The following is a 14,361-nucleotide window of genomic DNA, read 5'->3' as shown; positions in this document are numbered from 1 at the left end:
GGATCGACGAAATAAAGAAAACGAGTCCTAAAAGACCGTTGTGATGCCAGCAGTTTATTGAACTGCATGAATACAGTATGTACACGTTTTCCAACCAGCTGGATTCTCATTCCACTACCAATGACATAAAAATACAGTATTATATCATATTCCATCATAAATACACTCTACATTGAATGTTGTTTCCAATGAGTCAAAAAAATTATCAATCTGCATTTTTAAAACTGCCGCACCATATTTTGGCTCAAAAGATGCATCCAAGTAGAATAAACTGTAAGAGTTAAAAGCATTTTTTTGTTTTATTCTTTCATTTGTTTTACATTACATGTAATGTAAATTGCAAATACAGTATTTGAAAATATCAGAAGAATCCGTTTTTGTTGTTTAACTGCAGGTCATAATTATTACAACTCAAATTTAAAAAGTCTCACAGGAGTAGTATTACACTTCTCAGATATTCAGATTCTTTTGAGACGCATCTGCATTTACACAGATACTGTAGAGACTGTTTAACACGTAGAGTCCAGTCCAGTGCGCTCCTACCATCGATCAGGTGTTATTTCTTATAAAACCAGGTGAGAGGGATTAAATGTTTATACATTACGCAATAATTCAGCCCATTTCTGACTAAAATGATAAAAAGAATTATGTCATATGTCAAATATGCCTCTGTATGCTGAGTATGCATCAGAAAATGGTTCAATTTGACCCCCCATATATATACATATGGACTGAAGTAATCTAAAAAAAAAAAATAAAGGTATTATAAAAGTTTCGTTCCATTTGTGTCTGAGGTTTGAACCGTGAACCAGTCACGGGTGTGCAGGGGAACCCGAGGAGTCCACAGCACTCTCCCCCGCTCTCTCCCCGTCAGGTCAGAGCGGCGTCATGCATGCTGCCGAACACGTCGCTCCAGCCCGTTGTGTGTCGTTCCCTCCTGCACGCCGGGCCTCGTCGCCTCGCCGCCTCACCACAGAGTCACGTTCTCCACGTTGGCAAAGCCCGGATTCTCCCGCAGCTTCCAGTACGTCCCGGTGGTCAGCCACACGTCGCGCCCACACGAGTCTTTGGCCTTTCTGGAGGAAGACGGAGAACACGGGGGGGGGGGTGTTTCTATTGTGTGTTTCTAGTGACTCTCAACAATTAAAACATGGCACGACCGAGGAACCTTCGTTCTGATTGTCTCTACTGAGCATGTGCAGAACTACTAGTAACGACTCGCAGCGTTTTCCACCGTCTCCGCGGAGACGGAGCCTGAGCGTTTACAAAAAGTTGCAGTTTGAACCCGTTTCCATAGAGACGGAGCATTTTAGAAAATGTCCCCCCCTTGGAGCGGTTTCTAAAGCATCGTTGTCATGGAAACGCACCTCAAAACACTCCGAAGGTTTTGCGTTTTCCCTTGAAAACGTTGTGGTGAAAACAGTTTTAAAAGAAGAAGCAGGTCTTGACACTATCGGACGACTTGACAATGAGTTTCTTACTTGAAGAAACGAGGGAGGTGCTCTTCACCCTTCCTGGACAGCTCTTTCCTGCGCTCCCTCTGAAGCTCCTCGATCTCGTCTTTCTTTCTGTCCGTCTCGTCCACTTTTCCCTCCTCCAGCAATCTGCACAGACGTTTATTACTGGATGTGACTCCAAGTGCAACGAGACAAAGTTAAAAATGTCTTGTTTGTACCTGAAACTGGATTGAGTTTATTATTTTATCATTTTCCAGTTCTAAAAATGCCAACTTGGAAAAAATATCTATTATAGATATGGTATGATTTATATCAGAGTGACACCCAAGTCTATGAAGGATCTATTCACTAATAACTCAACTAATCAACCAACAAAACCAAGAAAATGTAAACTGAGCAAAACAAATGAACAAATAATGATATGGATTAAAATAGGTCAACAGATAACAGAAACTTTGTTATAAACAAAATACAAGATCAAAATCTGTAAAAATACATTTTTGTTGGTATAAAATAGATTTTTCTTACTTTATCCAGACGGATCATTGCCAATTTTGAGTAAAAATGAAGCTTTCGGTCTTTTTAAAAACACGTTAAATATTAAAAACAGTCCACTCAGGGTTAAAATATTCCACTAATGTTCTGATACCTTTCAACAAAAGGATCCTTTTCATCCTGACATTGTTGTGATGGTTAATTTCTTAATGTTCGAATTAAATGTGGCTGTGCATCAACTCCGGTTGTGCGATTACCGTATTATCTGGACTATCAGTCGCAGTGGAAGTCACACGGGTGGACTGCGCATTATTTTTGCTATTTTTGTCAGTCATATACAGTCATAGCGGACGTAAATCTGTGGTACTGTAGCAGCTTTTCATGGTCACACAGTGACCCCTAGTGGTCACAGAAGGCATATTACGATCACTTCTTCATACAAGCCACATGAGGAGCCAATCAACTAAAAACATTATGATTTTTACTCATAATTATCGAGACAGTTGACATAGTCACTTTGTGCACGAATACTGTTTTTTTTTTTTTTACATTTGGCCGTTCCTCACCTCTGGTCCGGGCGCAGGCGGCTGTCGGTCGGAGGCAGCAGAGGCTTCAGGTCGGGGTTGAGTTCATTCAGCTCAAAGGCGAAGGAGGAGAAGCCGTAGTACAGCAGGTGATCCTTCGGCTGCGGATCTGCGGTGCGACACAGAGCCTTTCAAGGTGAGCCGCCGCGCAAACGTGACACTTGGATTTGTGCTGATTAGCCGTTTTGGCAGCAGGAGAGCTTAATCATTTCACTTCACCGTCCAGCCTAAGCTCGCCACCGTCAGCGCCGTCACCTACGCAAAGAGTTTCGACTGCACGTTGTCGAAATTGCAGATGAAAAGACACTTTGTTTAAATCACTGCAAATGCATGTTTGATTACATTTGAATCTTTTTAAAAGACAGTGGACATTAGGTGTAGGAGCCTAAATGCAGTTCATTGATGTTGGTTAAAAAGATAAATAATTTAAGTTAATTTAAAACAGCAGCAATGTCAGTTATTTAATTTGGAAGGAATTAGGAGGAGCATTTACAGGTATTTCAGTTCAAATGGGCAATAATGTAATAAGTTAATCATTTAAAATATTTGTGGTTAATTTAAGTGGAAAAAAGTTTAATTTATGTGTGATATTTGCAATGTTTGGAAATGGATAACTGTTTAGTGTTTTCAAGTGGCTGTGCACCTTTAATTGTTTTGTTGATGCTCCCAGGGGGGTGGAGCCACACGGTTTTTTGACCTCTCTCTCTCTCTCTCTCTCTCTCTCTCTCTCTCTCCTTTTCTTTTTGTCTCTTTTTCCATGGATGAATGATACCGTTCGGATTTAACGGACAACTTATGTAACTTGGAACACCTTTGGACATTTTTTCTGTTCCACCCTTTTGTTTGTTTTCTTTGAGAAGTAAACTGTTAAACTTTACCTGTGGATTTTTTTCTACGTGGATAAAGAAGAGGAGAATGGATAGAGCGTCAAGCTAAGGCTTCATTCAGTGGAAACCACAGCAGGTTCGTCCTCCAGGAGACTGGAGCTCAGCCAGACGGCACCAGTTGATCACACCCCTGCAGTTGTTTTACAGATGTGCTGTCGATCAGCGTGAACTCACTGGGCTTCCAGACGCACTTCGGGGTGGGCAGAGTGTCACAGAAGATGCCTTCGTGCCAGAGGCCTCCAAAGCGGTGGATGACGCTGCCGCTCTGGTCCAGCACGGTGCCTTGAACCTCGTTCTTGTTCGTGTCCGAGCCCCAATAGCGAGACTGCGGCGGGGCGAGAGCGTGCCGGTCAGATAGAAACGTCACAGGAGGAGGGGTCTGCGGCGAAACTCACCTTGACGAACGTGATCTTGCAGGTGCAGACGTTGCTCTTCAGGTTTTTGATGGTGACTTCTCCGTAGTGCTCCAGGTACCGCTGCTGACTCAGCACGTTGTGGACGCAGGTCACCACTTTGTTCCACTCGTAGTGATCTCCGTACCTGCACAGCGCACCGGTGAAACGTCAGCTTTAGTCTGCGCTGATCTGGAATCATAGTTCCACTCAACTTGAACTGGAAAAGAGCCGCACGCCGACACGAGGACAAATGCAACAAATGGCACAATTAAAACCCACGGAAATCATCAACACACAGTAAAGGGGCCAAAACACAAAGAGCTGGAATCTCAACCCGAGTTAAAAGTCAAAGAGAAAAAGATTGAAAACCCTTTCAGACTGAAAACTGAGCTTCCTCTTTGTTTTTCCAACTTTTATCTTCAATTGTATCAGAGGAATCTGGACATAAATCTGCATTATTTACCTTGGAAGAGTCACATTCACCATCCCTGTGGGCAGAATCTCCAGCGATTTGCCCCAGAATTTATTTTTCCATCGTTGGTCTGTTGGGAAACACAAACGGGTGCTGATGACGGTTTATAATCCAAATACGTCCATGTGCAGCTTTGTGAAACATCATTAAATGCAGGTATGATTAAAGACCACTAAGAGGCTCGTGTTGAGAGGGATCCTGGACTGACCCTGCCAAAAGGAGAAGTTCTCAGAGTCGGCATGGCAGGCGGAGATGGGCGGGTGGTGGCACACCTGGTGACGTGTAGACAAAGAAAGAAAGATCCACTGACTGACGCGTGTTTGTGGAAACAACGGTTTACTCTGCAGAGCTCGGTGGGACCGTGCAGACACGATGGGATCCCGTCTGAATCCGGCCTTGAAGGCGCTTACCTGTTCACTGATGAAGCGAAAGCCGCGGTCCTCCTGCAGGCACTCGTACGTCTCGCCCAGCACCGGGTTGAAGGGCTTGTAGCGGTTCCTGAACGTCGCCGTGGCGTAACCGGAGACGGCGAAGGCAGCAATGTAAATCTGCGTGACGTCAGACACAAAGCCCAATTGAACTTTCTGATTAATTCGTCATTGCATCCTGGAACAACAAAGCCGCCGGACTGAACGTCCACGATCGAGTCAAAGTGCATTTTTTTCAGGACCGAGGAGTCCGAACGTTTGCGTTACCATCCTCTGGTAGGGGTCGGCGGTGTTGTTGGCGGTGTCCAGCAGCTCGCTGTACTCCAGCTCCTCACACAGCCTCTGCAGCAGGTTCACAGGCTCGTTCAGAGCCGCAGGCATCGACACCCGAGCCAAATCTTTCCCTGGAACATCAGAGGAGCACAGCCATGAGTGTTCCGACGCCCTTCCCTAATCTTCCCTGGCTCCATCATTGAGAGTTCTCCTTGCCGATGTTGTTGTAGAGGATCGCCATCAGGCCCACGTGGCTGTTGTCGGGGCAGCCCGCCGGCAGGCTGGTCCTCCGCCCCGTGCTCTTGGGAACCGCACTGTTCGGGGTACGGGAGATGCTCACACGGTATTTACGCGTGGCCGAAGCTGCAATGGTGACGAAAAGAAAACATTCCAATCAAAACCGGAAACCATTCATTGACATGAATCATTGATGAATTTAAGAACAAAACTCGCATATCTCCTTCTAATCCTGCATCAGAAGCAACACTTGAACCTCTTTACCATCACTTCCTTGGCTGCACCCAAAAGAGAACTATATTACGCACCGTGTCCCTCCTCCGGCTCCGAGTTGGAGGTGCTCCCGTCGCTCAGTCCAGACTCGTCCGACACTTCGGAGGAACCCCCGCAAACAATGTCGTCGCTGGCATCGAAATACTCCGCAGCCGAGTCCGCGACCGAAGGCGGTCCGCGAGACGAGCGCCGCACCGCTGCAGGCTGGAGGAACGCGATGCATCAGAAAACACCGAAAGAAAAAAATAGGCGGGACACGACGTGGCGGAGGCGGTTCAGGGCTCTTCTCACCGGCGCCAGCGTGTTCAGCTGGTTGATGTTGTTCGTCTCCCAGACTTCCTGCAGCTTCTGGCGCTCCTGAGAAAGAGCGTCGTGCACCGACTTCAGAGACGTGAGCACTGGGGGGAGAAGGGACAAACATTTGGACGCGTCAATGTCAAATCCAAAAGATCTTCGTGAGAACAGGCGACGCCACGACTTCTGCTAACATCTTCGCGTGGAAATAGAGGGTCTGACCTCGCAGTGACATGCTGCAGATGTCCTGCTGGATCTTCTTGCCCTCGGGCGACGTGACGGTGGGAGGCGACAGCTGAGAGTAGACGTACTCGGGGATGGAGGGGACGGACGCACCGAGGGGGGGCGAGTTGCCCAATTGACTGGAGGAGAGCTGCGAGGTGAAGAAGAGGAGGAGGAGGAGGAGGAGGAGGAGGATGAAGGACGGCTGGATTGACAGTCCAGCTCGGGTTCAGGTCCGTCGGTGTCCATGTCCACTGCGCGTTTGATGCTCAGGTCACAGGGAGTGTCGTTAACCTGTAAACCAGCTCCCTTGTCCCATTATCACGTCTCCCTCATCTATTAATGAGCAAATATCAACTCAAGAGTCTGAAGCAGCTGACGAGAAAAATAGGGAAGTCAAATCAATTAAACCAAATAAATGTTAAGTTTCATGCAAGTCAAACTGAACACATTTGAAGCTTCAAGGATTTTGTCCTCGATGATATGAAATCCCATGTACTTATATATAAAAAATACTGTGGATCTTCTATTAATTTGTGTTAAATATTTGTCTGAACTGGACTTTACCGTCCACTCCTGCTCCGCCTGATTTAACCGATTGAAGCAGGATCAATGAATTATGATATGAAAGACATCCGATGCACTTCGATCTGTGACTTTTGTCAGTAATTCGGTCAGAAGTCGTCAGTCTCATGTCTGATATAAACAAGGTGGACCAACTAAATGACCGTTCTGCTACAACATGGTCATTGTGGTGTTGAAGCAGGCAAACAACTAACACATTGAGGGCGAGAAGCTATCAAATAGCTTCCAGAACTTGCTCTGGACGTCTACAACCACAGTCCTGCAGGCTTTTCTTCAATGTCTCCATTAACTACATCGTGAAATGAGGGCTATTTATAAAGCAACAACGAAAATCGCCAACAATCATTGTGGGACAAGATGAAAATTACTGTCTTTGTGTTCATTTTGCATTGTTGTTGTGCGTCACTTTATTGTTATTTATTTAAAAAAATCCCGCCATAACTTCCCTGTAGAACTTGTTTTGTGTCCACTGGTGGCGATTTTACAACAATTTCTGACCACTGATGACATGAAATACACCGAAGGGTGAGCAGAAGTAGTATTTTTCAAAAATGATGTAATGGCCCATAAAATCTGAGGTGAAGTGCAAGAGGCAGCCTTCAACAACAAAAACAGCCAGTATGTGTGGTTCAGTGGTGTCAAACATGTGGTCCATGTGCTCAAACCGGCCTGCAGGTCTTGTACAGACGTGCTTTAGTCATTCGGTAAAAGTAAAACATCCCTTAAACCTGAGGCCAGATGTGAGATGAGTGAGGCAGCAGTGGAAACTCATTAGCAGCATTAGCATTAAAACCTCACTGTTGGCGGCGAGTTTCAGAAAATGTGTTAACGTAAGTTAAATGATCCACAAATCAGTTTCCCTGAGAAATTTACAACATTACCCGCAAATCAAACTTTCCCATCTGGAAACTTTCCCAGGTAGACAAAGGCACCAGATTCCCCAACAGATTCAAACAGCATCCTTCCTTTTTTTCTTTGTGATAAACGTGACGTGTTCTCAGGACGAAGTGGGTGTAGAGGTCACCTACACACTAAACCAGCTTCAACACCAGAACAAGTTTCTCATCCTGTCACAGGGATCTCAGGATTTCTCTATGAGGGAGTGTTTAAGTGGAAAAACACTGATTATGCATCAACTTGTCTCATGTTTCAACTATCATCAATTGACTCACCGATTTAGTAATCCCACGAATAGGCTTTGAGTTGGATTAGAGAAAAGCCCAAAATATTATTGGAAGCTTTGGATGTCGTACTTTCAAAGCCCAAGTTTCCAGTAACAATAGAAGTTGATGTGCGAGTTACAACAAATGTCGATCGTACTTACAGGTATGATTATTTAACATTGACAAATCAATGCACCAATCACTGTGAAATGGTTTTGGTTTGCAGAAAGTTGTGGGTCACACACTCCGTCCTTACCATTCCCAGCGCCTCCACTCGGGACAGCGTGCGAGAGTGACCCCACATCTTCGCCGACTTCGACTTCTTCGGCTTTTCGAGGGACAGATTCTGCAGCGACACACGGGTTTGTTTCTTTATCGTCAAATTCAGCTTTACTGTCAAGTAAAGTCTCGGTGTCGACGGTAAAATGTTACATTTAAATGCAGAATCGTGCAGATTAAACAGAATGTTGTGTACAAATACAATGAAAACACAGTAAATGTCAAGTTGAAGCAGCTGTGTGAAACCTGGATGCTGATGATGCGCTGCAGTTCCCCGTTAGTGAAGGCCTGGCCCGCCTCCAGCGCCTGCAGCCTCTGGATCAGACGGTTCAGCTCGGAGAGATCCACGTGACACCGGTTCAACTCTGCAAACGACACACAGCTCGTCCTGAGAATCACCCAACACACCAAATGTAATCAGAGTACACAAAAAAAATTTTTAAACCTGTATTTCTTCATGCAATGAAAAGTGCATGAAGACTTTAAGAGATGAAAACGGAACGGAATTAATTTCTCTTGAATCTGTCAGAAAATTTACTTTTTTAAGGGAAGTTTCATCTGAGCTTCTGAGCATCTTTCACAAGTACTTTTCACTCTTTTTCAGGCAGCTTTTGCAAACTATTATCAATGATTTAGAAAATAATCAGCAGAATCTCCAGCAGTATTGAGAATGTATTAAAGTAAAAAAGTATGAGAAATAATACGTACTAAAAAATACTTACAATATGATAAGGAATGCATACTTTTCTTTTGAAAAAGCTTCACTTAAACGTCAATGTGCGATTAGAAAAAATAAGTTGCATATTTAAAGTATCACAAAAAAAATTTATATTTCCAACTACTTACTACTCGTATTTGCACAAAGTGTTTTACGCGCTCAGTATGGATAATTAGTGGTGTTAAATCATTGAGGGCAGCGCTGAACGTTGAAGTAATACCAGTGAAGACCTGTGGGGGCAGTGTTGCACCGTATAGCACGTGCCTGACCAGAGAACAAAGAAGAGAACAGAAACGAGCGATTCCTTTGAGGAAAGACCGGCGGGATTTCAGGATAAAAGAAGCAACAAAAAGAGTTTTGAAGCTTCGAGATCACATGACCTTGAACTGCACTGCCCCCTACTGGACGTATTGATTGTCAACCACACACAGTAATTTAGCAGGAGCATGAAAATGTCTGAATGACCGAGGCGGAATTCCACAATTGAGTCTATTGATCAAAAATAATCAAGAGTTCAGTCAGTATGACTTTCATCTACAAATCCCCAGAATGTTTTTTTTGTTTCAAGCTCCCCTGACTGTATTCGATCGACGGATCCGTCGTTCGGCGGCAATCACCTTGCACGCAGGTGTCGGGGTCGTGGCTTTGCCGCAGCCACGCAGAAACCTTGGTGTTGGCCGTCGCGCGAGCTGACGGCAGCGCTCCTGCAGCTCCGGGCGAATCCGCCGCCGAGAGGCTCTGCAGACACGAGGCAGTTACCGTCACACTTCCTCCCCCCTCACAGGCCGCCAGCGACGAGTGTGACTCTACCCCTCCACTCACCACATCGCCGTTCTTCTGGGCCGCGCCGGCCGTGGAGGCGTTGGACAGGCAGTGCAGGAAGCCGCTCTGGACGTGAGCCGCCTCGTTCTTCTTGTACAGCCGGTGAGCCTGGAGCTTGGTCACCCAGATGTAGAACAGCTCGTGGCTCTTCGCCTTGGCGAGAGAAAAGCAAAGCGTTTTGTTTTGGGTTTTTTTATTTTCCTTCAGCCGAGCAGAAACAGCAAGAAGGTCACTGCGTGTACCTTCATGTGATAAAGAATGTCTCCGGCGTCCAGGTCGATGCGGTTTGACTTCTTGTTGATGGACATGACGGCGAGGCTCACGTCCAGCGAGCCCTGGACTCTTCCTCTCGGGACCTGAGGGGGACAAACGCAAAGCTTTCAGAGCTCACGAGTCACAACGAGGGTCGCAAGGAGTCGGAAAACCTTCCACGGGAAGTTAAGCTGGGGAATTTGGGAAATATTCCAAATTGTAAACTTTCTATGGGAATTAAGGGGATTTATGGGAATTAACTGGAAATTGGGGGTAATTTAAACAAACTATAAAATATATGAACATAAATGTAAATATTTTTGTTTTGTCATAAGCAAACATCCATGTAAGATAATGCAATTAAGAAAACATGACATTTCAACAGATTTATTTGAGTAGAACTTTAGTTTTAATTCTTGAACAATGAACAATCAATTATTTTAATGAACAATCCCCCGCAAAGAAAGAGGGCTGTTGAGGAACAACCTTTAATTTTGTAGATTTCTGTTTAATTCCCATTAATTCCTGTTAATTCCCGTGGAAAGTTTCCAACTTTGAAAATTCCTGGAATTTTGTAACCCTATAAACAGTCAAATGAGAAAACGTGTTGGTGTGGTAAAGTCAGATCAAAATAAACTAATAAAGACCACAATAAAAATAAATTAGATTTATAAAATAAAGGCAGGTACTCTTTTACCAACTCATTGATGTTACTTTTTTAAATGCATTTTAAATTTAAATGAAATCATTTTGTATTTATTTGTCTATTTATTCTTTTTAGAGAGAATTTTATCATATTTCATTATTTGATTATCTATATTTGTGTATTTGTTTCAATATTGATAATTAAGTTGTTTTAACAATTTATTTTCATTTATTTATTTGGAGGTAATCTTACATTTATGTATCTATTTTAATGTCATTTATATCTGTTTGTAGACACAAAGCTGTTTCTACTTAATTATATATATTTATTGATATATTACATGTAATGCTAAACGTTTTTATCGCTATAGTATATGTCTAATTTTATTTTAATTTCATCTTTCTATTTATTACGATTTTTTTCAAATTGTTTAAATATGTTTATTCTAACTGAACATTTCTGGGAAAATATTTATTATTATTTGTTTTGTTTTATGTACTATTTTAAAGTTGCCAAAACGAGAGTGCAGCAGGCCAAAATGACGAATGGCTCTAAACTTGTCAACATGAAGATCAATAATATTTACTCACGTCGTGTTGGTTTTTGGAGTACCGTAAGATCCCCGCTTCCAAGACGAAGTACCTCTGAGAGAGGAAACAAGTCAGAATCCTCCAGGAAGCGTTGAAGCCGACGTCTTGCTGGACGGTTCTCACCTTGTGCCAGCCTTTCAGGGGCCACTTCCTCCTCTTCAGCAGGTAACCTTCACAGATTCCCGGAGTCGTCATGTCCTGAGGATTTTCTCCCGCCGCCACCGCCGCCGCCTCTGCGTGGAGGTCGTCGATCACCTCCCAGTCCTTCACCATCTGGACACGCAAACAAACAGACGTATGGATTTAACTCGTGGGTTTCTATGACATTAAAAAATATAATTAATCCAGGTCGTAAGTCAACGGGTCATTTTCTCGTTTTTTCTTGGTTAGAAGATGTCGACTTTGTTTTTCCTGCTCCTCTCATCAGGTCCGTGAACAATCCTGTCACTGTGCTAGTATTATTTATTTTAGTGGAAATTATTATGTAAAATATTGATCACAGCTAATATAATGTCTATTATGGTATCTATCTATCTATCTATCTATCTATCTATCTATCTATCTATATATATATATATAGAGAGAGAGAGAGAGAGAGAGGGAAAGAGCGATAGATAGATAGATAGATAGATAGATAGATAGATATATCTCTTTATCTCTATCCATCTCTCTCTCTATCCATCTGTCTCTATTGCTCTCTCTCTCTTTCTCTCGCTCTCTATAGATAGATAGATAGATAGATAGATAGCGAGAGAAAGATAGCGAGAAAGCTAGATAGATAATCTTTCTCTATCCATCTCTCTCTATCTATCTATGTCTTTCTATCACTCTCTCTCTCAATAGATAGATAGATAGATAGGTAGATAGACATTTTTCTTTATCTCTATCCATCTCTCTCTATCCATCTGTGTCTCTATTGCTCTCTAGATAGATAGATAGATAGATAGATAGATAGATAGATAGATAGATAGATAGATAGATAGATAGATAGATAGATAGATAGATAGATAGATAGATAGATAGATAGATACTGTTGAAGGAATTGGGATGTAATTAGAATAATTAGAATTTTAAAATAACATGTTGAACTTCCTGTAACTCTCGTGTTCTCTCTGGTTTTAACTTCCAACAAAATGTGTCGACAAAGCAAACGTGTGAGAGTTGCGTTTCCTCTGGATTCTAGTTTTTTTCCTCTAGTTTTGCTGAGTGTGTTTGCGACTGGCCTGTCTGGAGTGGCGGGACGACAAGGTGCTGCTGCTCCGCGAGTGGCTCGGCTTGTTCCAGGTGGGCGACGCCTTCTCCAGGCCGCTCGCCAGCGACTGGCTGCGATTGAGCGACGATCCGTACGAGTCCATTTCACACTCGCCGTTTGTCTGAGAGGCTCGCTTACGACCCGGTGAAACACTCCTGCAACCACAGAGCGACCGGCTTAGACACCGAGAGGACGACCGCACAGAGAAACACACATGAAAATAAATAGTTATTATGATCAAGGGGATTGAATAACGCAAGACATCAACCCTGAATACCGTATTTTCCAGACACCAGTGAACACATATGAGAGAAAACTTGCCATGAAGAGAAACAAAAACATAAGTCACACAGTTTATAATACAGATTTAATTTTCCTGTGTAGATTTTTCTTTCTGTCAGTGAAATACGGTAATAATGGAGGTTTTTTTTTATTCATACAGACATCTAGTGGCCCAACATGCTGTGTATTTTCCTATATTAGCCAAATTAATGGGAATAAAGTGACTTATAGTCTGTAATATATGGTACGATCAATGACTGTACATTGGTTAAAGCAAAAATTTACTTTTTTTTAATGTTTTGTCTCCATGTGAAAAACACACCATGACTGTGAGGTTATAGATGAGATGAGTTCATCTTTTTGAAACAAAACTTTATTCAAATTGAATAAATCATGCAGTAGCTGGAAACAATGTAAGCTGGATGAAACCGGAGAAATTATTATTATCATTATTATTATAGGTAAACACCTATATGCAATGTGGGTTTTCTCTTAATTTATGAGTGAAATATTGTAAAATAAGAACTATTTTTCTTTATTGGACTTCAAAATATCCCAGAACATAATTTTACTGAAACAATGCATCATTGGACTGGTTGATCAACATGATAAAACTCCTATTTCACAAAATATTGGGCCTTTCTTTGTGTATATTGTTTTGGATTTTTCTGTCATTTAAAAAATAAAAGAGTTAAACGTATTTCGCAACATGTAGAATTACAAGAACAAACAATAACAGGAAATACAGGCCAAAATGTTGTGCTGAAGTATGTTGTTGTTGTTTTCGTTTTGTTTCCATCGTCAATACTCTGATTACTTTGTCAAAAAAGAAAAAATCAACCACTGAATTTAAAAACAAAACAAAACACAGAACTGTGAATTTGTTTGGTGACTCAGGAGAAGAGAACGCTGCAAAGTGAAAGTGTTAAAATCCACTCAGCAGGAGACTGGAGGACGAGAGTAATCTGATTACCTAACGCAGGTGAGAGCCTCGGCACCATCACCATCATCATCATCATCATCATCATCATCATCATCATCATCACTGTGCAACCTGAAGTCACCCAAACTGAAGAGGATCAAAACTGATCAGGACTTTTCATTCCAGCGTGTTTTTTGTTTGTTATTATAACATGCAGATATTTTTAAATAGAAGAGGTCAAGTTTGTTTGAATACAGATGTTTTTCTCTTCTATTCATCAAAGACCGACTCCGGAGTTTGTTATTTCATTCTGACTTTAAATTTGGAGCTTATATCAATCTTTTTCACCTTATTATCCATCACTGTTGCAACACTGGAGTTTCCCCGTCGACGCACTCAAACATAAACACAAGGACGTATTTGTCCTGCAAACGATAGCTTCTTCTAAAGAAATAATAGAAATACACAAAAAACTGAGATACTTGTGAGTTATTCATACAAATCTGGAATATTGTGCATAATTATCATCAGAAGAAAGTTTCTGTGTAGTTGAAAATACTTTAACTGACCAAATTTGGACATAATTCAACATTTCTACACACAACGTTCTGTAACTTCATCAAACTTTTCACAAAAGTGAAAATTACCTGCAAAGGACTGAGTACCAAAGTACTACGTTAGGTTTTATGCATATTTCTGTGCAGCACTTTGTTTCAGCTGAGAGTTTTGATGAAATCTTCATTCACTGAGTTGAAAGAAACAGGAAATTACCAAATATGGTCACTCGCTCAATAATACAGATTATTGACAGTGTTTCTTATTGTGCTGATTGT

General features: G+C 42.3%; 1 protein-coding gene across 1 annotated transcript; it reads right to left on the bottom strand.

The window, feature by feature from the left end:
* Positions 1 to 967: 967 nt before the first annotated feature.
* On the bottom strand, positions 968 to 12,427 carry osbpl7 (oxysterol binding protein-like 7; the record flags this gene model as incomplete). Its single annotated transcript, XM_080516987.1, has 21 exons — positions 968 to 1,076; positions 1,482 to 1,604; positions 2,519 to 2,645; positions 3,598 to 3,748; positions 3,819 to 3,963; positions 4,282 to 4,360; positions 4,499 to 4,562; positions 4,701 to 4,838; positions 4,986 to 5,122; positions 5,208 to 5,354; positions 5,537 to 5,705; positions 5,793 to 5,899; positions 6,018 to 6,168; positions 7,775 to 7,798; positions 8,022 to 8,111; positions 8,291 to 8,409; positions 9,380 to 9,737; positions 9,827 to 9,940; positions 11,073 to 11,126; positions 11,196 to 11,345; positions 12,296 to 12,427. The coding sequence occupies 21 exons, from the start codon at positions 12,425 to 12,427 to the stop codon at positions 968 to 970; spliced, it is 2,688 nt and encodes an 895-aa protein (XP_080373113.1).
* Between the last annotated feature and the right edge of the window lie 1,934 nt (positions 12,428 to 14,361).

Source organism: Blennius ocellaris (genome assembly GCF_963422515.1).
Source record: "Blennius ocellaris genome assembly, chromosome: 21".
Lineage (NCBI taxonomy): Eukaryota > Metazoa > Chordata > Actinopteri > Blenniiformes > Blenniidae > Blennius > Blennius ocellaris.
The sequence above is the reverse complement of the archived record's forward strand: the minus strand, read 5'-3'. Positions and strand labels throughout refer to the sequence as shown.